At 38.9% G+C, this 26,609-nt stretch overlaps 1 protein-coding gene across 24 annotated transcripts in view; it reads right to left on the reverse strand.

Moving 5' to 3' along the window:
- The window catches only part of DLG2 (discs large MAGUK scaffold protein 2), a 2,470,643-nt gene that overhangs the window by 449,318 nt on the left and 1,994,716 nt on the right, over positions 1–26,609 (reverse strand). For all 24 annotated transcript variants that reach the window (XM_069070968.1, XM_069070969.1, XM_069070964.1 and 21 more), the window contains one exon: positions 23,988–24,090. In XM_069070968.1, coding sequence (XP_068927069.1) covers positions 23,988–24,090 — 103 coding nt within the window. The remainder of the gene's footprint in view (positions 1–23,987; positions 24,091–26,609) is intronic.

Below are 26,609 nucleotides of genomic sequence, written 5' to 3' on the forward strand. Positions count from 1 at the left end.
AAGCACAACAACTAATGAAGACTGGCCACCAGAACCAGGAAAGTTTGAGGCCATTCCTGTAGAGGGGATATCTATTAAGAAAAAGTCATTGATTCTGGAAATATTTAAGTAAGGTCAATCCTTCATTTTCACAGTGGTAACATTCCCAGAAAATGGAATGAAAATCAACCTGAATGTTGATATATTGAACCTGGGTAATAAGGGGTTAGGATTCCTGTGGCCATCAAAAACTTTAATCTTTTGCTAGAGATTGCTCAAAATATTTATCTCTTCCACATCGTGAATTTCCTCATCACAGTTTCAATATATTGCAGGTCAACATAAGAAACTAAATGGGAATTTGGGAGGAGTTTTGTGGAAGTCACAGATAACATGCAAAGGTTGGTAAATAACACAGAAAAAGTTTAAAAACTCAGAAATACATAAAATACATATATCGTATAGTGTCAACATGTCTTATTTTTTAAACACAATAATGATTCAGACTTCTTCTCAGGTATGAAGGGAGGGCCAAAAATTTTTACTTGGATTTTCCAGATTTCGAGGGCGCTGTGCCCTTAAGCCCCCAAGATGGGGAAGGGTTAATGGTACACTTTTTTGATATTACTTTTATAACAAAACAATAATTCTGAAAATATGTACTTTTCTTAGCATCGTAACCATGAAATAACCCACAAAATGCAGGGGATAGGAGAGGCAATGTTGGAGAGGATGAAATGAGGAAAGGCAGGGGCAGCCATGTTAGAAGAACCTAGAGGTAAAAAACCTTTCTGTTCTGTGGTTGAACTGCTCCCAGACTCTGGTCCAGCTTGGGCGGCTCAAGCAGCAGAAGTGGGACTCTCCTTTGGAGGTGCCAGTGAGGGTGGGTGGGGAGCACTATTATTTACCCACAAACTCAGCTGCTTTTTCACTTTTTCAATTCCCTCATCATGCTCTTGAGAGGTCACCACTTTAGCCCTTGGTAGAGCAGATTTGCACTTTTACAAATGTTTTCTTCCTTTTTGTGGACATAACCTTTCTCACACCATGCCTCTCATTTTTCTTTTCTTTACTGCATACAGCCACAAATGTGCCAGTTGCCAATAGGAAAGTGAAAATGAGGTTACTAATGAAATCATGCAACTGCTTGAAGTTGTGAAAGTTAAACGTGGGAATGTTGAGAAAGCAGAATGACTGGTGGGGAAACTCTACCAATACAGATCAATGACTGCTTTGCAAATTCATTTATATAGATAAAGCATTTATTAAATGCTCACTACTTACTACGAAGTGTACTAAGCCTTGAGGATACCAACAGAAGTAAACAAGACAGTCCCTTCCCTCAAGAATAATGCAGGACAACATAAAAAGGAGTGCTGATAGGGGATGTGTGTGGTATAGACATGTCTGGGAAGTATAATAGAGACCTGGACCCCAGTCAGAGAAGGCAAAAGTTCAACTCTAGATGCGGGGTGTGAGGAAACCCGGGTGTGGAGTTCAAATTTCCAGTGGGGTTAGAGAAAGTATGTGAGGGAGGCCATGATGAGGGGAGTATTGGAAGTGAAAATTTTTCATGTTGATTAACTTAACTGTAGGACCCTTCAGATTTTTATTTTTGTATTAAAACCTACTTAAAAGACACAAAATGGTTATTATATCAGTGAGCCCTCCCTGTTTGGGCAGAAAAAACATTGCTTGATTAATTTTCTGCAACAAAGTCCCCACCTCTGCCAAGATCTATAATTTCATTTTTAAAAAGAGTTTCTAGGGAAGAAACTAAAGCAGAGTTGATCCTCTCTACCCTAGAGTTTTAAAGTATTGCCTGAGGGTTAAGTGATTTGTTCAAAGTCTCTGAGCCAATGGTGTCAGAGGATAAATCTGAATTTAGCTTTTCCAGACTGGATGGAGGAGCCAGTTCAATGTCCATTATGGAAAACTGCTTCTGGCAACAATTAACCTGCTGAATTTGCTGTGGAGGCCAGTCCAGGCTTTTGCATGCCTTAGGGCCTAGGTAATGTTTGAAAATTAAGATGAGGTTTTGGTTTTTTTTTTGTTTTGTTTTGTTAAAAGGGATGGTTCTCTGTGAAGGGAAGAAGGGATTCAGATAGAAATCCAGAAGATGTTAAAAAAAATACAAATAAACATATTTTAAAAGAAAGAAAATTAAGGGGACCTTGGAGGGTGGGTGGGGAGAGAATCGATGACTGATATCTCTGCATTTAAAAATTCCTCACTTTGTGTATTAGAGCCCACCACAGACTTTGAAATTTCACTCTAGTGCTTACCACAGAACAAAGATCTGTGAACCAGAGTGCTATTTTCTGACATTAAGATTGAGTACATTTCTTCTGGCTAATAGGTCAACTTCAGTCATCCTGACTGATATCTGGCCACTGCACCCAGATGGCTCCGGAGGAGAAAGTGAGGCTGGTGCCTTTGCACAGACCTCCCCCACTTAAGTCAAATTCACTTGCAAGTCATGGCATCACCTTCCTGGTGCCCAGGTCCTCTTCTGAAATGACGGACAAACAACAACTCCTGGACCAAGCAAAGTGCTATTTGGAAGCAAGTATTGTTTTCTCTCTAAGGTAACAGGCGTCCTACAAAGATCTGAGAACACCAGAACTGGCAGGAGCCTCAGAGGTCATCTGGTCCAACTCACTTATGCTGTGGATGAAGAAAAGGAGACCCAGAGAAGCGATTTGTTTCAAGCAGAGGTTCTGAAACTTTTATATGCCATGGTCCCCTTTGACAGTCTATGGATCTCTTCTCAGAACAATATTTTTAAATGCATAAAATATAGAAAATTACAAAGGAAACCAATTATATTGAAATCATCAAAATATTTGAAAAAATAAGTTAAGGGACCCCAGAGTAAGAACCCCTAATCTGAAGATTCACAAAATATTAGAGGAGATTCAGGATTTGAACTCCAAGACTTTTGACTCAAGGGCCAGGGCTCTTTCCACAATACCATGCTGCCTCCCACACCATAGCAAATCCACAGAAAACCTAAAAATACCAACCAAACAACCAAACAAAAACAACCAATTGGTCCAATTTTTCATGTAATCATGCTTGGTTTGTTCTTTACAAAAATGTCCAGGTTGGCATTCTAAAGTTGCTATTACAATGGACTCTTTAAGTATTCAAGACTTTTGCAAAGCATCCACTTGCTATTTGATTTCCCTGAAATAGATTTTCCTGCCCTACTTCCTGAATGCCTCAATTTCCAAACTGAAGTTGATTGTTTAGTAATTACAATTTTATGTATTGTACTGCTGTGGGGGACTTACCTCTGTTGGTAAACAGGGAGGCAATTTTAAGGATTTTTAAAGAGAATGAATTACTACTACTACTGAAAGCCATACATAACAAATAGGAGTTGCTACCGGTACCTGAATCACAGTGAGGAGACCAAATAGAGACAGAAAGAGAAAGACACAACAAGAGACAGATGACTTTACAGGGTCTCAATTCTCCCTCTCTCAGTAAAGATCTGAATGAAAACTGGGGCTGTAGAGGCAGTATTTGTTACATACAGATCATAAATGAGTCTAAACTCATAATAAAGGCAAAACCCATTTATTTAAACAACCTAGAGTTAGAATATAATAGCCACTTCTTTAATGTAGAATAATAGCAATATTAATAAAAAAATCTCTCTTCTCCCTACAACAAACTGTTTGTCCTTAAGCACAGGCTCAAAAATAGTGTTTTAGGGAAAATACATGGTGAGGCCAAAGACAGACTTAACTTCCGGGAAAGAAACTCTGAAATTTCATTGAATCAGAGAATCATAGGATATTATCTATGGAAAGAAGCTTAGAAACTTGGCCTGTCAGAATACTGATGACTCACTTAGCAAGCAAGCATGTATAATTTAGCACCCAATACAAGTCAGGCATTGTTTACTAGGTAGTTAGAATACAAAATTTCAAAATTGGAATTTCAAAAATGAAATAATTGCTACCTTCAATGATAATACATTTTATTGGGGGTGGGAGCCATCAACAATATGTACAAGGAAAATTAAATCTCTCTGTCTATATATATGTATACATATACATGTGTGTGTATATATGCATACACACACACACACACACACACACACACACACACACACACACATATATATATATATATATATATATATATATGCATGCATTTCTGGGAGAAGGACACTAACAACTGGGAGGAATCAAATTAGCCTTGCTGTAGTAAGTGCTTGATCAATGTTTGTTGACTGATTGACTACCAGCTTGAGCAGAGCTGGGAAGGAAGTCAGGGATTTTATAAGATGGAAGTAAGGAGGGTGAGTGCATTCCAAGCAGGAGAATATCCTCTTAAAAAACTCATAGACTGGAAGAGGAATGCCATCCATGAGGAATAACCTATTTCAATGGCTCACACTTTCCCACCACCATGCCTTTGCCCTTAGTGTTCTAGATACCTAGAGCAACCTCATCATCCTGCCAATATTTTCTGCTCCACCCGCTCTATCCAGCTCCATTAATAACTCCTCCACAAACTCTTTCCTGATCCTTCCCAGTCAGTGATGACTTTCTTCACCTTAGAGAACACTTCATACAATTTTGTAATGTGTTGATCAGTGCTTGTATCTTATTCTTCTGTTAGGCAATAAGTTTCTTGAAGGTAGGGACTAATCATGTCTCATTTGTATGTGTTTCTCTCCTATGTGCCTAATTTAAGCACTTAATATTCACATAGTCAAATAGATATTACAGGTACAAATACACTGCCAGATATGGTATCATAGACTATTGGGGCTTGGAAAATACCTTAACGATCCTCTAATCCAATTTTTGGAGGTCTGTAGCACCAACACCGTCTACAACAGATAATATATAGATTCTTATCTAGAGAGATATCTAGATATAAATAGGTAGCTATACGATGTAGATATGCACATATATGTAGTTAATTGGCAAATAATATTAGTTCCAATTTATATAGATAGTACTTTAAAATTGGCAAAGCATGTGGCCATCTTTATCTCCTGTGGTGCTCACAGCATCCTTATTATTTCACAGATGATGAAACTGAGGCTGAAATATTAAGGGACCTTCCTGACCCCCTTGCCCCTGTAGCTTTAGGGCTGGGATTTGTATCCAGGTCTCCAGGGCTCCTTTCACTATACCTACCTGGATGGAAGAGAAAGGTTGAAGAGAAAGCATACTTTAAAAATATAGTTTGGAGACCCTAGGAGACTTGTAAGGAGACATTTGCCCCTTTTTGCTATGTGGCATATTGGGCAGAGCCCTGAGCTTGGAATCAGGAAGACATCTTCCTGAGTCCAAATCTGACCTTAGAAACTAATTGTGTGACTTTCGACAAGTCACTTAACCCTCTTTGCCTCAGTTTCCTCATCTGTAAAATGAACTAGAGAAGGAAACAACAAATCATTGCAGTATCTCTGCCAAGAAAATCCCAAATGGAGTCATGAAGAGTCAGACATGACTAAAACGACTGACTGAACAACAGCAAAAACCAGCCATCTAATGTTTCAGGATCCTTGCTTTCCAGAACCCAGCAGTACTAGGTGCTGGATGAATGTTTAAGGTATTTAGTAAAACTGAGGAAGTGGAGCCTGACACTGTCTCCTACAGGTTGTTAAGAAGGATTATTAGAATAAACATCTGTAAATAAAAAGAAACAGGAAGTGTTTCCTTTTCACTGATAAGGGGATTAAAGAAGCAAACAGAAGTGAAGCAAAAAGCAAGTATATCCCAGCTAAAGAGATTAGAGAATAAACATAGATAAAATGACTTTTGTGCTCCCTTAGCCTTAGAGTTGGGAGTACTTACAAGGTTGTTTGCAGGTACAGGAAGTCAATGCCAGGAATTATTCAGTGGCTATAAAAGAGTTTTCCCAGAAATGGGCTTTCCCCAGTGATTATCTGGACACTGATCCTTTGTTCCTGAGATACAGAACTCTTATACCATTTCTTTGTGAAATTTGCATGGCAGGAATTTCAAAATCTGTGCTGGCAGAGTGAGTTTCTTCACCAGGAGTTTCTCTATACACAGGTGTGTTAGGTTGAGGAGGTTTTTTGTTAGTGCCTCCTGTGGGGATCAACTGCAAAATTATCGTCAGGGGAATGTGGGATACTCCCACATGTTTATATATCGGTGGGACTGTAAGTTTCAGGTGTAAGCTTGTTCTCATTCACTCAACAAACTATTGATTCAGTGCTTACTATGTGCCATGCACTCTTCTAAGCTCTGAGGATATAAAGAATGGCAAAAGACAGTACTGCTCCCCTTCTAATGGGACGGCAGCAAATAAATAGTCACTTCAGGAAACTGCCTATGAAAATACTCAAGTGCAGGTTCTGAGAGTAGATGCTTACCTAAGAACATCTTCAATCAATCAATATTTATTGTCAGCTTTGTGCCAGGCACCATGCTAAACACTGGGGATCAAGAAAGAGTCAAGACAATCCCTGCCCTCAGGGAGCTCATAGTCTAAAGGGGGAGACAGCATGCAAACAAATACATATTTATATCTATCTATATATGTATGTATGTATATGTATACACACATATACGCTAATACAGGATGAATAGGAAATAATTAATGGAGGGAAGACACTGGAATTAAGAGGGATTGGGAAAGGCTTCCTGTAATAGGTAGGATTTTAGTCGGGACTTAAAGGAAGCCAGGGAAGTCAGTAGAGAGCTGCAGGTGGAAAGCATTCCAGGCGCGGGGGATGACAATTACAGAAAATGCCTCCATCTCCTCAGCTATTGTTGTAGACAATAGCTAGCTGACCCAGTGGCTAGAGTCCTGTGCTTGGAACAGGAAAGAACTGAGGACTTAGATGCTTACTTAGCTGTATGACCTTGGGCAAGTCACTTAACACCTCTCAACCTTGGTTTCCTCATCTGTCAAATGGGGATAGGAAAATAATATTATGTAGCTTACAAGGGATTTGTGAGGATCAAAGGAGATAACATGTAAAGGGGATTGCAAACTTTAAATCGATAGCTATTATTCCAGTTAAGGGAGTACACAATGCCTGATAGTGGAACTGGATGGAATTTTTAGTTTTTTTTTTTTTTCCAGGATAGGGGTCTCCTCAGCAATGTTGCATCTACAAGAGATTAGATCTTTCATGAGGCATCATTCCTATGCTAGAGGTTCAGAACAGCTATATCCTTACAGAACTCATTCTCTCTTTCAATTTCTTATCATGTGGGAAAACAAACAAAATAGTCACGGTTAGAGGGAGTCATGGTAGAGACTGGGAAAGAAGTGTTTGGAGGTGAAGGAATGGTACTGTCAGGGCCAAATTTAAGCAGGCCCCAGAACCAGCCCAAATCACATTGGAGCTCCCTCAACCTGGATCTACGTGAAACTAGGTTAATGTCAACACTGAGAGAAGCTTTGAAAGGGATTTAAGTTATAAATGGGCCATATAGTCTGAGAAGTATGTAACAGATATTTTTTCCTTGAAAATTTTTTTTCTTTTTCCTTTCTTTCTCTCTTCCAACCTCCCTGTATCACTAGATAGCAACCCTGGGGCCAGCAGAACTTCAGAGACCCAGTGTGTGTGTCAATCAGTCAGTTAAAAAATATTTACTAAGTGCAAGGCCCCATGCTAAGTTCTAGGGATACAAAAAGAGACAAAAGGCAGCCTCTGCTCTCAAGGAGTTCACAATCTAACGGGGGAAACAACATGCAAACATTTATGTATGAATAAGCTATAGCTAGAATAAATTGGAAATAATCAATATTAGGAAAGACACTAAAAACCCAAGGAATGACAAACGAATGTGATTTTTCCCTGACAGGCAGAAGTCACCAGTAGCCAGCAGTTAAAAATATTTTCATTTTCATGAACCCTAGATAAGCTCCCCACGATCTACTCTCTCACACTCCTGGTATTTTCCTGCCAGAATTCTAAAAAAAAAAAAAAAAGGCTTCACTAACAGTATGTTTACCCCAAAATACTGAGAGGGTCTTGCCCCTGAAGCATGGCAAATTTCAAAGATTCTTCTTGGTTCTCAATAGTGAAAAAAAATATTTAGTAGAAAGAAGATTACATAAGCATAGCCTCTAATAGAGTTAATTTGGTGTTTAATGCTATTAAAATCTAAATACTTAAGGATATGAAAGCTTCTTTCTTCAAGTTGCTGAGTCCTTCAGACAAGAGACTGAATTGTTAGAATCACAGGGAAAATCAGTCTCTCCCTGCCTAGGAAGGCCTTCCAGTTTCTCTCCTCCAATTATTTTTATTTTACATATTCTTTGGGACTTTCATGAAGTTCCATCTCTGCATTTGGCACTCAGTATGTGTTATCTGAGGTAGGTAGAAAGCCCAGAATATGGAACATCTGGCCTGAAGTAAGGAAGAACTGAATTGAAATCTGGCCTCAGACACTTCCTAGCTGTGTCACCCTGGGCAAGTCACTTAACCCTATTTGTCTCAGTTTTCTTATCTGTAAAATAAACAGAAGAAGAAAATGGGAAACCACTCCACTATCTTTGCCAAGAAAATCCTAAATGGGGTCATGAAGAGCCAGACATGACTGAAATGACTAAACAACGGCATATATTACCTATAGCTATCTCTCTTTTCAGTTATGTGTCCTCTCTCAAAATAGGTATACATACAGCATGTGCCATCCTAATATCTCATAAAATTGATATTTTGTACATCAGTTTAAAAATTTAAGTAAACTAGTTGTCATTTTAAAAACAAGTTTATGTTTTAGTTTCTTTAGTTTGGTGACTCAAAATAATGTCTTTTATGATTGAATACTTAGTGAACATTTGGCTTAATACATTTTTCTAGATATACATCCTAATGAAATGTGTTGTATACATATGGGGGCCAATTATATTGTAAATTAATCATTGTTGTTATTGTTCAGAAGTATCTAACTCTTCATGACCCCATCTGGTGTTTTCTTGGCAAAGATAGTAGAGTAGTTTGCTATTTCCTTTTCCAGCTTATTTTACAGATGAAGATACTGAGGCAAACAGGGTTAAGTGACTTGCCCAGTGTCACACAGCTAAGAAGTGTCTGAGGCTTGATTTGAACTCAGGGAGATGAGTTTTCCTGTCTTCCCATCTTTAGGCCTGGCACTCTTATCCACTGTGCCACTTAGCTGCCCAAAATCAATCATGCCCCAAATTAACCAAATTCTACATGTAAATAGGACTATCAAGATTATTTAAGCAGTCCCCCTCTCTTTTCAGATGAGGAAAATGAGGTACAGAGAGAAGAGGTGACTTTCCTGGGTCACACAATTACCAGTAGACTTAGGACTCTCTTTCAGCTTTCCTTAATCCCTAGTGCTTAACACAGGTCTGAGCACACAGTTAGACATAGCTCTGGGTAGTATACAGTAGGTACTGGATTATTATTTGTTGTGGATGACAGTAATGATGACTTTATTCTTGACAAAAGGGTAACAAAGGATATGGACTTTATATATGTTGGCTAAGTTTTTCAGAAAGAACTTTTCCTGTTCAAATTTTCCTGAACAAATTCTGGTATATAAATGTAATATAAAATTATTGTTCTGCAAAGAAATATGAAAGGGATGCTGTAGAGAAACCTGGGAAGATGTATCCAACTGTACAAACTGATACACAGTCAGGTAAGCAGAACCATGAGCACAATTCACTCAGCAATAACATTGTAAAGAAAGACAAGTTTTTTTTAAAAAAGACTTAAGAACTCTGATCAAAGCAATGACCAATCACAGTTCCAGAGGATGCATGATGAAGTATGCTACTCACCTCCTGACAGAGAGGTTGAATGGAGCCAGGAGGCAGAGTTTTGGACAGAGCAAAAGTGTGGATGTGTTTTGATTGCCTGTGAATGTTTTTTTACGAGGCTTGTTTTGCTTTTTTAAAAGTTTTTTGAGGGGGATTTGGGAAAAGAGGGACCTAATATAAATTATTTATAATCAACAGATATAACAATTCCCTCAGGACAGCACTGAGAATAATGTTCCTACATTTCAAATTTCTTGTGCATATGAGCATATCTGTGCTTCACAAATTGAAGTATGATTTACATCATTAAGTAGGTTTGTATGTAAAGTATTTTGCACACCTCAAAGTACTATGTAGTTATCAGTTATTGTTATCAGTGGAGAGCTCACAGAATATAGGTCGCTGAAGGACAAAGTTAGATGAATATATACCCTTAACAATGTATTCACAGATAGAATGGACCCATATTGGGGGTAGGGGAGCAGACTACTTACTTATCTTGAAGGTTTTAAACTGTAGCCACCTCTTTGACCACGAGGAGTTGCAAATTTTGTCCCAGAGTTACCAATTGATGACAAACTTCAGCATTTGATAGCAATTTGCTGTGTGTATCCTCACAGTGGTCTTTATCATGTGGTTAGTTATCTTTTTATGTGTCTTATACTCCTACAAACTTGTAAACGCCATTAAGGCAATGATGTCAGCTTTGTGGCTTCATGTGTGCTCTACAAACACTGGGCATTTGACACGTTTGTTGATTGACTGATAGATAAAATGAGAGTTCTTTTTAAATAGGAATTTATAATGGAGATATTTTAAAGATAGGGCATTACACCTCCCCTCTTCCAAATAGAAAATGATGGTTCAGAGTGAATGTAAATAGCAGTTGTTTCTGTTTTGGTCAGAAACGCTGAGGGTCTTCCCTTCCCTGATTCATTCATTCATTCATTCATTTGCTCATTCATCCATTCACTTATTTATTTTTGACTAGGTAAAAAAGAAGCCTTGAAGGGAGAAGGCTCATTTCTTAATCACTGAATGGGCATTGCCTCAGACAAACTGCTATCTGAGACCTTAAGAAGGCCAAGGTCTCCCACTGGAACCAGGACCATCTCCAGTTGTCCTGATGCATATCTTGCCACTGGACCCAGATGGCTCCAGAGGAGAGAATGGGGCTGGTGATTCTGCACAGCTCTGTGTAATGTAATGCCAAAAGAAGGCAACTTCCCAGGTTCAAAATACCAGCATAGGTGCTCTCTATTTTATTCAGTAACAAACCCAGAACAGAGAAGATCAAAACATGACATCATTCAAAATACAGTATTTACTAAGTATGATTAAATAATCTCCAAGTACTACCCCACCCCAGGACCTTCCAATCATTCAATCAATTACAAAGTCTCAGTTCTAAATACTTCTCCACCCCTAGGCTATACCTTCATTTGGTCCACCACAAAACCCCTCTTCTCAAATGGAGATTAGTTTCCAAACATAGGTAAAGTACCTTCATTTGTCAATCACAGAGCACAATAAGGTCAAAAGTTCCCCATCTCCTGGATCACAATTGAATCTACCCCAGAGTTACATCAAGTTTAAACACAGCACTTAATACCCAAATGGAGGTCTTTTCTTCATCTTGATAGGAGGCAAGTTCTCAGCAATCTTAGTTCCTGGAGAGACAAGGCTTAGCAAGGCCATAAGATACATTGCCAGTCCCTTCATGAATTTATCCTCTGTCTGTAGAACAGCCCTAGAACCCCTGAATACATTAGCAAAGCCCTCTCCCAGGATTTCTGTAAACATACAACAAGAAAATCCTTCTTCAGGGCTTCTGAACCAACAGAAAGGCTCCCAGACCCCTGCAACAACAGCACTGTCCCTCACCAGTGGACAGTATTCACTCTGTCTGCCGGACAGTCTCCAGACCCCTGCAACAACAGTACTGTCCCTCACCAGTGGACAGTATTCACTCTCTGTCTGCAGGACAGTCGCAGGCCTTCTTAGCGAACAGCCAGGTTCCAGGACTTCTTCAACAAAAGGACAGTCTTTCACCAGTGGACAAATCTGGCAAAATAACATCAAAACAGACAGACAAAGTACCAGCAAAACAGCCATGTCTCCTCAGTCCTTGGCAGCTCAGGGGGCAGGTCTCAAAAGTCCAGGGCAATTCAAAGCGGCCACCAGCAATTCTCTTAGTCTCTCTCTCTCCACGAGGTGCTACTTCCAAAAAAGCTTCCGCCTCTCTCTAGTGTCTCTCCAAATCTACATCACCAGCTCCTCCCAGTTCAGGACTTTCTTTTCACATCAACAAGCCCATCCCACAGGTGGGATTAACAAACTCTGGGCTTTAACACAATCAATTTGAAAACCAAGCCAATACAGGGGAATCTTTAATTGCCATTACTATCACACTCTGTCTCTCTTAAATCCAATTCACTTGCAAGTCAAGACATCACCTTCCCGATGTCTTTGGTCCTCTTTGAGAACACAGGACAAACAGCAACAACAACCACAATAACAATCACCTTGCTAGATATGGATTTACTTTCCTGTCATGCAGAAACAATTGAGATCCACAGAAATTTTGAGGTTTAAGTGCTCACACTGAAAATTTTACCATCAGCTGCAGATGATTGGCTCCAACACCCCGGTTGGACTGAGTGGCCTGTATGGTTCCTTCCATGTCTAAATCTATGATCCTATGATCTTGACAGTGGGGCCCTAGGGAAGAATGGTGTATATATTTAGACAAGAGTCCCCAAATTGGGTGCCTTTGCTGAACTTTTTTCCCCTTTGCTACAAGGCAGGATTCCATTTTGAGCTAGGAGGGCTGGAGGAGGAGGAAGTGGTAATATTTCCAGAAATAACTGGGATATAAAAACAAAAGACATCAATAAAGCCTACAAAAATGAGCGATTTGGATTAATCATCATCATCATCTATATATATAATGTGTATATGTGTGTGTTTGGTTGTTATGAGGAAGCTGCTTCATAAATTGTAAGGCACTATATATACTTATTTGATATATAATATATGATATAAAATACTTAATATACTTATGTAATATATTTTACAATATAAAATATATTACATAAGTATATATAATGCCTTTACAATTTATGAAACAGCTTCCTCATAACAATTCAGGTGGATGTCATATATATACATATATGTGTATATGTCTCTATATGTGTATATATGCATGATGTATATGTATATATACATACACATGATGATTAATCCAAACCCATCATTTTGTTTTTGTAGGTCTTATTGATGCCTTTTGTAAGGCAACTGTAAGGCACTGTACATACTTACGTAATATATATTATGTAAGTATATCTAGTGCCTTACAGTTTAGGAAGCAGTTACTATGTTTACACACACACACACACACACTCTTACAGTTTCCTCGTAACAATCTAGGTGATTTGGCAGTACAGGTATAATTATTCCATTTTTACAGATGATCCCTAAAGTCTCTCCAGCTATTAAAATCCTACAGTCTAGAGTTAGTTTAATTTTGGGGAAGCCCAAACTATTAATCATCTTTGTTAGCATCCTCAGGGCCACATTCTTAATAATTTCATACTATTTGACATGTATTTTGTGATGCTTAGTCACAGAATCTTCACTGATAGAGTTTCTTTAGCAGAAGTTCTGTGCATCAAAGAAATTAAAAATGTGGACAAAAACAAATGAAAAAAGAGACTGCAATGGCAGAATCTTAAAGTTGGAAGATCTAGTTCACCTTTACCTGAAACAGGAATCTCTTCTATATCTTACACTAGGATTCATCTAAGCTCTGCTTGGATTCCTCCAGTGATGGGGAACTCACTACTTACCTAAATAGAACTCCTCGATTTTTGGTCATTTAAATTATGTAGAAGTTCTTTCTTTTAAGCTCAGGTATGACTCCTCACAGCTCCCAGCCTTTGGCCCTAACTTGTTTGTTTTCTGATTAGAACAAAACCTCTGGGACATGACACTCCTTGGCCTATTTGAAGAATCATCATCATTCCTGCTGTAACTTTTTGTGGAGAGATAAACATTTTTAATGGCATCATGAACAAGATGCCTCCAGCAAGGCCCAGTGGGTGGCCTTGTCTTCTCAAAGACAATGGCACTCAGGGGCGGCTAGGTGGCACAGTGGATAGAACACCGGCCCTGGAGTCAGGAGGACCTGGGTTCAGATTGGGCCTCCAACACTTAATACTAAAACTAGTCTTGTGACCTCGGGCAAGTCACTTAACCCCAATTGCCCTCCAAAAAAAAAGACAATGGCACTAGAGGTCAAAAGTTAGCTGGTCCAGTCAAGTTGGAAAAACAAAAAAAGATTATTCAAATCTTTAGGTGAATAGATGTCCAAGGATAGGTATGTGTCTGAAAACTAGCTACATTCAGAGGGGTTCATCATCAAACTGGTCTGATGATATGCATTTTTTCTGTCAGAGCAACTCTGAAAGACCATCTACTAGGTAAAACACAGCAGATTACATAAGAAGAGAAAACACCCACATCATTGCAATCATATGCTAAGCATTTCCTCCAACAGTGATGATCACAACCCTTCCAGGAGCCCCAGTCCCATGTGACTCTTGCCCATGGCCTCCCATAAGTTCATCTCAGGGAGTTCACACAATATGTTGGGGACTTTCCTTGTATTCTCTTGACATATCAGGGATACCAAATGAGAATATAGATGTCTGATCAGGTACACCTCACTCCCCCTGTTATAAGCCCGTCTTTTCCTATTTATATATCTGATGACATCCTATATAATCCTTCTGTGCAAATTCTTTGTTTGTAACCTATTGTAGCAATGCTCTTGGACATCACAGACCTCTCTGTTGAACTTTGGGTAAAGCTCAATTTCATGTTTTAGAGACTGCATTATTCCATGTTTCAGTCTTCTAACTTTAGCAGCAAAATGTTGATATTAACAAATTGGGTTCTTGGGATAAGCTTGAGGTGATTAAAATAATTTTTCCAACATCAAACCAGACCATTCTCTACCTCTTGTTCAATTCTGGGACCAGTTTTCTGTCTCTGACTCATTGAAATCTAAAGTTTTTGACAAATTACCAAATTCTATAAAGATAGGATTGGAAAAAAACTTACAGGGTAGTCTGGCCCATCTCCTTCCTTACTTTTATTCAGCAATTTCCCACCTATTCCATTATTTTGCTGGTAACCATCTGTAGTCTTTCAAACACACAGCATTGCCTTAGGCTTTCATGCATTTCCTTACAAATCAAACTAAAGGGAGAAGTACCCAAGTTTGCATCCATAGGACAAAGTTGATAATGAATTCCTTTTGACTCCATGGTGATAGGGGAGACAAAGTCTGCTTCTCTTAACAAGGGAGTTCTATGTTAGCTGACTTCTATTGACACCCTCCTGTTTCATCACTTCACACCCCAGCCAACTCTTCTCAGGCTTAATACACAGATCATATAATAATGAGGAGCTTACAGCCATCAAAAGGGAAAACTGGCTTACACAGAACTTACAGAATCATAGGATTTGGAATTGGATGGAATTTTGGAGTTCTTTCAGACTCAGATTTTCAGATGCAGAAACCGATACAGTTCTATGGAGGTAGGTGGTGTAAATATTATCATCTTCATTTTAGCACTGAGGAAATTTGAGTGGTAAAGTGAAGTGATCAAGCAGCAAAGAACACAGGTAGGCTTTGGACCCAATCCCTTTGCCTCCAGATTCATTAACCTTCTTTCCCTGGCAGCATGGTGTCACATAGTGGGCCCTGGTTTTGGATCCTTCCTCTGATCTTTGCTAGCAGTATGAAATTAGTAAAGTCACCTAGCCTCTCTGAGTTATAGTATCCTTATAAATGGAATGGAGATAAGGTTACTTATATTATATTTCTCATAAAGGCTGCTAAAGGGAATGCACTTTGTAACGAAATGTCAGTAACTGTTTCTCCTATACCATTGTTACCCAAATGGAAATGTCTGTCTGCCTTTCCTTGTCCACCAACTTAATCTAATTGTAATTGGTAGAAGGTTCCTACAATTTGAGACTGCTGAAGCAGGGTACAAAAGTTTCTTTTGTGTCTCTTCAACAAAAAGAAACAGCTGCAGAATGACTGCAATGCAGCATCTTGGTGCTACCCCGGCTAATGCTCCTGGGGCTTTTGCGCCATAAACAGAAACTCACCATCCAAAAAATACTTCATCTTCCACTCCATCAGTTCTAGGTCCTATGTATCTGTCTATCTGTTTGCCCACCTACCTGCCTGTCTGTTTTACATTCAAAACTAGACTTTGTTTTCACTTCCTTATTTGTTGGCAAGATACTACCCAGAGTCTGAATTAGCTACACAATTAGGGTTTCTAGTGCAGGGTACAGACCTTTAGAGACTCATGGTGTTCCATGTTCTAGCCCAGGCTCCTGTCTACAAGTCTTTATAGATTCAATTCTCTGGCTGAGTCAAAGTCATTGAGGGTCTCAAAAGGACTCATTAGAAGTTTATTAATAGGCTTATTCCCCTACAATTCAATTTTATTCAACAAATAGTGCCTTAGGTCTACTAGCCCACTCACTACATGTGCTAGGGGCTGTATTAGGGGCTGGTAAGATAAAGATGAAAAGTGACACAATCCTTGTTCTCGAGGACTTTACAATCAGAGAAACTTGCCCAGAACAAGCAAAGACAAGGACACAATAAACTCATAGTTATATGTCTTTCAAAAAACAATTTTTTTTTGTGAGACCCTTTGGGAATCAAGTGAAACCTATATAACCCATCTCACAAAAACATTTTAAAGTATTTTTTTAATGCTAACTTTCAGTTAGAGGTTAGTGAAAATAGCGATTTTTAAATCTAAGCTTGTTGATTCCTTGAAATCCAACAATAAACTAAAGGATCTCAGGTTCAGAACTCCTACTTTAAAATGTATTTTTCCCATAGCAACTTGTGAAGAAGCTACTGCAAGAATTATTCTCCCAACTTGACAAATGATGAAACTGAGGCTCAGAAAATTTAGATGATTTGCCCAAGGTCACCCATATTTCTACCTGTTTGATGCAATATAAAAAGCACTGAATTTGGAGTCAAAGAAACTGCCATTTCCTATCTCTGACCTTGAGCATGTTGCTTTCTTTCTCAACATCAGTTTTCTTTCTTCAAGATGAAGGGGCTATATCAGATGACAGTTTGGGCACTTTGCTGTTCTATTATTTTTAAAAGTTTACATTTGCTTCCATACTACCACCTAATGCTAGATATTTTAAAAAGTCCATTCAGTCTCTAACCAATAACCAAATTGGAGCAATCTCCATTCATAGCTCACATGAGATGAAGTTGAGGTTGGCAGCACTGACCTGGCCATCTTTATTGTTGTCTGGAAAGAAATTGACAACAGCATATGCGTAAGTCCTAATCATTTATTGACTTTCTAATGCATTAAATGCTTTAAGTGTATCTTTAAAACTACTTATATAGTAGGTGATTCCTGCTTCTTAAATGATTTTCTTTCCCTGAAGGAAAGAAGGAAGGAAGAAAAGAAAGAAAAAGAAAGGAAGAGAGAGAGAAAAAGAAAGAAGGAAGAAAGGAAAAGAAAGATGGAAGAAAAGAGGAAAGAAAGAAAACAAAGGAAGAAAGGAAGAAAAGAAGGAAGGAAAGGAGGAAGAAAGGAGAAAGGGAGTGAAGGAGAGAAAGAAGGAAGGATGAAAAGAGAAAAAGGAAAGAGAAAGAAGGAAAGGATGAAGGAAGAAAGAAAAGAAGAAAGGGGAAAAGCAAGAAAAAATAACAAAGAATATAAGAAAAAGAAGAAAGAAAAGAAGGAAGGATGGAAGGAAAGGAGGAAAAAGGGAAGGAATGGAGGAGGGAAAGAAGGAAGGATAAAAAAAAGAGAAAGAAATCTATGGAGAGAAAGAAGCAATGTGCTATGAGTGGGCTGAGGAGCTGACCCTTCAGCTTCCATCATGCTTTTCCAAGTGCAGACCAGCTGTTCCCTCTCTGTGAGCCAAGAGAAGGGAAGGGTGAAACTGACACATGCTGCCTCTGTCACTTACTACTTGCTTCAATTTGGGCAAATCAGGTCACTTCTCGGAACCCCAGTCTCATCATCCATAAAATGAAGGTGTTAGATTAGATGATCTCTTGGTATCTTCTAGCTATAAATCTATTATATGTAATATGTGTATATTAAACACACACATATGATATGCCACAATGATCATCAAATGCATCAAAGAAATACAAAGAGGAAAAAAGTTGCTACTGCCAAAGTGGATCACCCTCCTCAAACTTCTCTGCCCCTTTTGCCCCATTACATTTTATCTCCCAGAATTCTGATTTATCTATGTCAAATCTTCAACTTTCCCTTTAGTCCTCAAGCTTCTCGAGAGCACAGACTGTGATTTTTCAACTCAGTTATTATTATCATAATTCTTTTTATCATCATTATTACATCAGTAACTAATATAAGGAATAAGAAGTAATAATGTACTTCTTAACTCTATATTTTTAATTATATATATTTAATGTTCAATGTACACACAATTTGGAATGATGGCTTGTGAACTTGGTTTATGAACCAGCATTTTTGAGGATTCCTCACTCCATAGGAACTTTTGCTATTGGGTTTTGATCGTGCTATTGCATCTAATTATGGGAAGTTGCATCTTTCCTGAATAGTATTAGAAACATAGCTTTTTATAAATACAGTAGGAATTTGGTGTACAATTTTATTTTATTATGGTAAAGTATAGCTATTCTTTAAATACAAAAGGTTAAATGGCTTACATATACATTTTGCAAAAAATATGACTTATTGAAAATTTTCTATAGTCATACTTTCTTAGTTTTGAAGGCAAACATGATATCATGCCAAAATTATAAACATTTTACATTCTGGTGAAAAACAAAAACCAGCTGCATTTTGTAAGTGATTTAAAAATATGTCACATTACGCAAGCATTGCAATTTGCCTCATTACAATTTGTGAGGTTGCAGTTTATATTATAATATGGATTTTAATAATTTGATATACTACATGTAATTTGTATATGTTCTTTACATTTTTATTTATATATGTTCTTTAGGAATAAATGTTTTCTTTTCCAATTTCATGTTTCATTTGTTTACTAGGCAAGGCATTTTTCTACTCCACAATAACATACATTTCATTCAAAGATTTTTAGCTTGGGTCCTCTCCTCTTTTTCCATCTTTCATGTGGGGGTCAAATAAATTTTTTCACCAGCAGACCAGGCTGAACCTGGTCTTGATGGCCCTGAGTATGACCTATTTTTCTAAGTCTTTCCCTGTAGCAGAGGGCCTTCCACAAAGGACCTTAGAGACTTCAAGATTGCAACTTAATAAAAAACAACTCAATAACCAAAATGAGTCCTCAAGTCAAGGAAGGTCTCTTCAGTAACCCCTAACAAAGGATATTCATTTCCACTGGCATATCTTTGTTCATGCTATGGAAAGGCATACCTCAGTTCCCTTAAGGCCCCATATTGCCATTAAAAACAGAGTGGATTTGGAATCAAGAGAACCTGTCTTTGAATCCCAGTTCTGTGGCTTACTACCTGCTGAATAGTGAGCAGTTCCCAGAACCTTTCTGATCCTTGGTTTTCTCACCTTGAAAATGAAGGGCTATACCAGATGACTTCTAATGACCTTTATGGTTCTAAGTTAATAAGCCTCTTCCCTGGCCAAATCGAGCACATCCTTCAACTCCGTTAATGTGCTTCTAGAAGTCTTTCTAATATCCCATGTAATCTGTTATTTGCACTATAATCATACTCTTTAAATGCTGGGTAAAGCATGACGCCATGAAAAAATCCTAGAGTCAGGAAAAGGGACGGAAAGGACAGGGACATTTATTAATATATGCCACCTAATCTGTGCCAGGTATTGTGCAAAGCACTTTACAAACCTTATTTTGTTTGATTTGGGTTCAAGTCCTCAGTTCTAATGCTCATTAGACACATTAATTTGGTTATATCACTTCATGTCTCTGAGTCTCAGTACATAGGAGATGATAATTGCACTTTGGCTGTGACCTTTTGACTGAGTCCAAGTTTTACAGAACAAAACCTTTTATTAAGTAGGTTTATTTTGTGAAGTTTGGATACAATTAAAGGGCTGCACTTGAGGACCTAGAGAGCCATATGTGGCCTTGAGGCCATAGCTTCCCCACCCCTGGCTAGCACAGTGCTAGGCACAGAATAAGTACTTAATAAATATAAGATACATTGAAGCAGAAATATAGATAGAAGGTAAGCTCCTTGAGGGTAGGAACTATTTTCTGAAATTTATGCCTGGCACATTGAAGGCACTTAATAAATGTGTGTTGACTGACTTATTGCCACTAGTCAGTTCTGTGGGAGATGAGTAAGGCTGCATAACACAAGTGGGAGCGATTTTCTCTCTCTCTCACTCCCTCCTTCCCTCCCTCCCTCCCTCTGTCTTCACTTTTTTGTCTCTGTCTCTTTCTATGTCCTTGTCTCTTTGTTTGTCTTTTCTCCCTATCTTGTTGTATCTTTGTCTCTGTTTCTGTCTCTCTCTACACAGTCCCTCTAAGGAACTGACAATCCTTCCCACTGCTCACTAACTTCACTTGAATTTCAGGGAAATCAGCCAATAGTTAGGTTGATAATGATATTTCTTTGAACATGACTGAAGTAAAATGTGTCCTTTGGAAATAAGAAGTTGAATCTAAATGAAATGAATCTGCTCTCCAAAATAGGTTAAGCATTTCTCTGGAGAGAAATAAAGGCTGTTTGTTCTGTTACCTATCAGGACAGTCCCTTGTACTATCATTTAAAATGGCACTCCACATTAAGTATCCAAGTATCCTCCTCCCCTATAGAAATGCAGGGTGGTATAGTAAGTAGAGTGTTGAACTTGAAATCAGGCAGGCATGGGTTGAAATTCCATCTCTGATATTCACTAGCTGTGTGACCATGGGCAAGTGTCCCAACATCCATCCTATAGGTCATCTTTCTCTCTTCTCTCCCAGATACTACCCTAGTATGAACCCTTATCAGCCCTGACCAAGACTATTATAAGACCTTTCTAATTGGTACCCTTTTCTCAAGTACATCTTCACTCCAATCCCTGCTTCATTCAGTGACAAAGTCCCAAGCCTGATCCCCCTACTAAATGAACACCTTTCCTCATGCCTTTTACCTGACTGAGCTCCATGCCTGGAATGATCTCCCTTCTCACCACCATCTCCTGGCTTCCTTTCCTTCCTTCAAGATTCAGTGCAAATCCCACCTTCTGCAAAGGGCCTTTTCCAGTCTCACCCTCCAAAAGCCTTCCCTTGGAGTTTACCTTCCACTTAGACTGTAACAACAATATAACTTTGTAGGTACATAGTTGTTTGTGTGTTGTCTTCTCCCATTAGAATGGGAGTTCTGTGATGGCAAGAGGCTGTGGGGTTGTTTTTTTCTGTTGTTGTTGTTGTTGTAAATAATTTTTTTGCATGCTTAGCCTAGTGCCTGGTATATCATAGTCAGCTCTTAATTGCATGTGGACTTGATTTAGCAAGCTGTGTGACCTTGGACAATACACTTAATCTGTCCAGGACTCAGTGTCCTTAGAGAAACGATGCAACTAAACCCAGCAACTTCTAAGGTCTTTTCAGATCTATTATCCTATTTGTTACAGATGCAAGGAAGGGAAGAAAACCTCATCTTTGCCTGGCCTTCAGGAAAACACAAATACTTCATATCCAATAGAACCAGGATTATAGGGAGAGCTCTATGTTTTTTACTTTCTAGTTTGTCTTATGAGATGACTCAAATTGATGTTTTTGTGAATATTAAAAATTAGCAAAAAAAAAAAAATTAGTCAGGCTTTATGGAGGCCCTAAGTCACATTTCTGCATAAATTTCAAATGGTAAGTCAGGGTCAGGTCACATAAGCACATTCAATCTGTATTCTGTCTCTTTTTTTTTGGTGGGAGGAGGGAAGCATACCTTTTTTTGTTTATTTCTTGTTTATCTTTCTTTTTCCTTCTTTTAGAAGCTCTTTTAAAATCAGTTTAGATGATCTTATAAGACATGCTCTGGAAAATAGGCTTCCTGATAAAGTATAGCACTAGATCCCAAATTAAGCAGATTGCTTAAAGGAATACAAGCTGGGCGGCAGCAGATCAGAGGACAGATGAAGATGTAAACTGATAGAACTAGGGCATACTGGTCCTTTGTTGTAACCCATAAAGCCTGAAAGGATTTCTGTTCAAGGTTATTTGCACAGCTGTCCCAAGCTCCTTTGACTTCCATTTGGAAGAGGGATGGTCCTTAGGCATGAGGTTACAGCCTTAACTGTCTTATCAGCTCATAGAATTCTATGAAATAAATTCTTGGGCCATGAGACAAGAGTCAGTAGGTACTTTCCCCAAGCCTTAGGTGTTAAAAGCAGGTGGTTGAAGGCTGAACAAAACTAACTATGCAGAAAATGTCAGAATTACCTAGAAAACCCATGACTTCTGAATGCTTTTTGAAGCCTAATTCATGCATCAAATTGCACTGACACAGGTCTCTTTGCCTACCACTGTGATATGGACACTTTACAACCACTCTGTCTCATTAGATGCCAGGCATGTGGATTGAGAAGAAATGTGAAGATCTCATGGAGCAGACTAGGGAAGAATTAAGTCCCTTGTTTTTTTCAAATAGGCATCTGAGTAATGGCACTTACCCCTTACTTTCCAGTCAATTCTGGGGCTACTTCACTGTTTCAAAAGACAATGATTTTTTCTAATACAAGAAAGCATATATGCCTTTTTTTTCTTTTGTTTTGTTTAGCTGTAGCTCCTTTGATCCTGGTATATATATTTATGCTGTAAAGGAAATGGTTCATGAAGTTCCAAGGCAATGAATGGCCAACACACAACATCACAGAGCAAGCTAACAAAAGGGACTTGGTTGAAAAGAAGACTAAAGGAACCATTCTCTCTCTAGTTAGATAGAAACCTTTCTAAGCTGACTTCTTGTGTTCTCTTGTCAGCACTCTGCCTTATTGACCCACCAAAGAAGATTGCATTTCCTCCCTGTGCCTTGGGGTAAAATCAACTTGGGGTAAGTCAACTTCCTTGAGGGCAGCTTGATGGTACAGTGGATAGAGCACTGGGCCTGGAGTCAGGAAGACCTCTGTTCCAATCCAGCTTCTGACGTTTACTAACTGTGTGACCCTGGTTTTGTTGTTTTTTAGTCATATCCAACTCTTTGTGACCATTTGGGGTTTTCTTGGCAAAGATCCTAGTGTAGTTTGCCATTTCCTTCTCTAGCCTATTTTACAGATGAGGAAACTAAGGCAGACAGGGTTAAGTGACTTGCCCTGGGTCACACAGTTAATAAGTATCTGAGACTAGATTTGAACTCACAAAGATGAGTCTTCCTGACTCTTCATAACAAGTCATTTAACCCTATTTGCCTCAGTTTCCTTATCTGTCAAATGAGCTGAAGAAGGAAATGGCACAGTACGCTAGTATCTTTGCCAAGAAGCCCCCCAAAAGGGGGTCAGGAAGTGCTGGATAGGGCTGAAATGACTGAATAACAACAACTTCCTTGACAACAGGCATCATCTTTTCATATTCTTTATATGGCACTTCATATAGAATTGAATTAATCAAGGCCCCTTTCTTAGAATTAGGAGTAGTGTACTGAATGACGCTTTTCTTCCCATTTGATTAATGGTCACCATTCTGGTCATAGAATTAGAGGTTTTTTAAAAGTCTAACACAATTTGAGTAACTCCAAATTCCTTCAGCAGGCACAACAAGAAGAATGACAATAATTAACCAAAACCAGACATGGGAGAAAGTAAGAGAAAAAGTTATATGTCCTTAAGTAATGTTAGCCATAAAAAGTTAAAGGAATACAGAAAGGAGAGAAGATAGCTTACAGAACGGTCTATTGTCACAGCATGGATGACTCTTAATTCTTAATTACTTGTTTTTGTAGGTTCCATTACCAAGAGAATACTTATAATAGATATGAAAGTAAAATAAATGAAACTAATGCCAGGTGCTGTTTAATTAAATTCTTATTTTCAAGCAGACATTTCCAAATGCCTAGAAGCACAGAGGTAACAGACACAGGCAACTGTCAGTTCTGGAGGCTTGAATGAAATGTTTTCCATTACTGATGCCTCTCCAATTATGGTTAGGAAAACATCACTGGTGATAACTCAGCATACTGTATCTGAGCATGCACATGCCCACGCACACACATTAAAAACTCGGAAGCTGGGTTCCAGACTGACCTTCAGGTTGGTATTGTGCTATGATAGTCACTGTCTGCCCTGCCCCCTTTAGGGCTGCTGCAGCCTGCTCGTGGGAGGCTCCGCGAAGGTCAATGCCATTCACCTGCAAGAGAAGACAATGAAGATGTTTCACTAAGCATAAGAATGTGAACACAGAAAAAAAGGGAACCACCTGGCAACCTAGGATGCAAAGAGATTGGGTAAGTGAGAATCTATGACACACCTTGGGACCTCCCCCAAGTGACCTCAGCAACAATCTTTTCCAATCCATGATGGGAAAAGAATTCTTTCTCTTCAGGAAGATCAATATGGCCCAGAAAGTAAACAATAATAAAAAGGTTGCAAAGTAAAAATAAAGTGATATGGGAGGACACTAACAACTAGGAGGGAGGCATTGGGAGAGACTGACACTTGACCTGTGATATGGAAGAAGCTAGTGAGGCCAAGAGACAGAAATGAGAGAGAACATTCCAGCCATGTTTTAATACCATCCCAGCTCAAAAGCACAGAGTTGGGAGATGGCTTGTTGTGTAAAGGGAAAAAAACAAGAACGTCAGTCTGGCTGGAATGCCTAGTATATGAAAGTGAGGAATATACTTGGAAGGCTGGTGTGGAGCCACATTGTGAAGGGCTTTAAATGCCAACTGGAGTTTAGAAACAGGGAGCTACTGAATATTCTTGTACAGAGAAGCTGCATTGGTAAACTTCTGCATCCATTGCTTTCCATTTTATTCCATTTCCTAATCATTTAAGTGCCTGAGGGTTACACAGCATTATTCTAGGTACTAGGGGAGATTAATGTTGAATGATAATAATTACACATATTTATTTAGCGTTAAAAAAAGCTTTCCTCAGAATTAACCCCATGAGGTAGAGGAGATATTTTTAGATCTTTTTTTTTTTTCAACTCAGGATAAATAGGCTTAAAGAGGTTAAATAGCTAAGCCACTAGGTGGCAAAGTCCTTGGAGCTTTGGGCTTGGAGTTTGCAATAGCTGAGTTCAAATACTGCCTCAGATATTTAATAGCTTACTGTCTGATCTTGGACCTTAATTTGTAAAATATGGGGACTGGACTCAATGACCTCTAAGTTTCTTCCAGCTCTAAATCTATGATTCTATGACTTCAGAGCTTAACTGGGCTAGATTACTGAGTTTACAACTAGGGCTTTGCTCCAGGATACCAAATTTAATGGGAGCTGACACCATCTGCAGGGCAGCTAGATGTTGCAGTGGATGAAGCATCAGTCTGGAGTCAGGAAGACTCATTTTCCTAAGTTCAAATCTAGACTCAGACACTTAGTAGCTGTGTGACTCTGGGCAAGTCACTTAACTTTGTTTGCCTCAGTTTCTTTGCCAAGAAAACCCCAAGTAGAGTAGGCTACAACAAAGTAACTGAATAACAACACCATCCGCAGTCCTTTAGCAGTGTAGAAACAACAGTTTATCACCTGATTAATAAAAAAATGATGAAAATTGGAAGGGATTGAATGGATGACTTCAGTGAGCTCTTTCCTCTCCCAGCCCTGCTCCCCAGGGCTTCGGCAGCAGGTGGAGAGGCTTTGTCTCTCCTCCAGCATGGGGAAGTGTCCTGTCCCTCCCCTCCTTTGTATGTTATGTAAGTGTAGGATATTATGGTACTTGTCCCAAAGTGGAGTTTGTGATAATTGTGATAACAGTTCTGAATTATGGTTATGAAGGCCTTTTCCTTGGGAGTCACACAACTACTACAGTCAGAGCCAGGATTTGATGCTAAATCTCTTGACTCTGGGGCCAGAATTCTGTCACCTCTGAGTAAGACTGTAATCTTGGCCTCAGGGAGCTTTCAGTCTAACTGGGGGCTGCAACATAAATATCATTGTAATAGAAAAGAGCAAGGGCACAAGAAAGATACAAACAGAATGTCATTCAAATGCCTTTCTGATGATGAAAAAATCATTGCCAACCCAGTGATGCTTCCCCAATGGGAGCAGATGGGAGGAGAAGAGTGTGGGTGGGAGGAACTCCCAGGGACACAGCTTGGATGGGGGACCAGACCAAGATATGGTTCTAACCCATCTGTCTAGAATTGGACTAGATTCACACATCTGGCTTTCTTTCAGAGAGACATTAAAACCCATGTCTGGTAATGTTTTTGTCTGACTTCACTGGAAACTATTTCCTGCTTCCTCACCTCTGCTAGGAGTTTAGTGTGTGCTGGAACTTGGCTTATGTAAGTTGTCTGGGGTGCTAGAATAGACACTTGCCATCCAAATAAGAAGAAAACAAAGTAAAAATTATATGCTGCTTAAAAAAAAAAAGAAAAACCGGGGTAATGAGGAACAACGAGTATGTACTCATAAATTAATGCATCTTAATTTTGTGTCATTTTGTGGTGTCTATTTTTTAGAAAATTGGAAGTGGGCTACCTCTTCCCCAAACTCACTACAAAAATCAACAATACAGCCCTGTCCCCCTGGGCCTGAATGCAAAATCCTGTGTCTGATTCAGGAATGAATTTGACTGCCTTGTTTCTGATGCATGCTTCCAGAATGAATTTTGACAATTTGGAATCAAGAATGCCTGGAGCTGATATTGCTGTCTCTCTCTCTCTCTCTCTCTCTCTCTCTCTCTCTCTCTCTCTC

This window comes from Petaurus breviceps, unplaced genomic scaffold (assembly GCF_028583685.1).
Source record: "Petaurus breviceps papuanus isolate PSGF00001 unplaced genomic scaffold, PetGlider_PUasm1.0 90823, whole genome shotgun sequence".
Classification (NCBI taxonomy): Eukaryota; Metazoa; Chordata; class Mammalia; order Diprotodontia; family Petauridae; genus Petaurus; species Petaurus breviceps.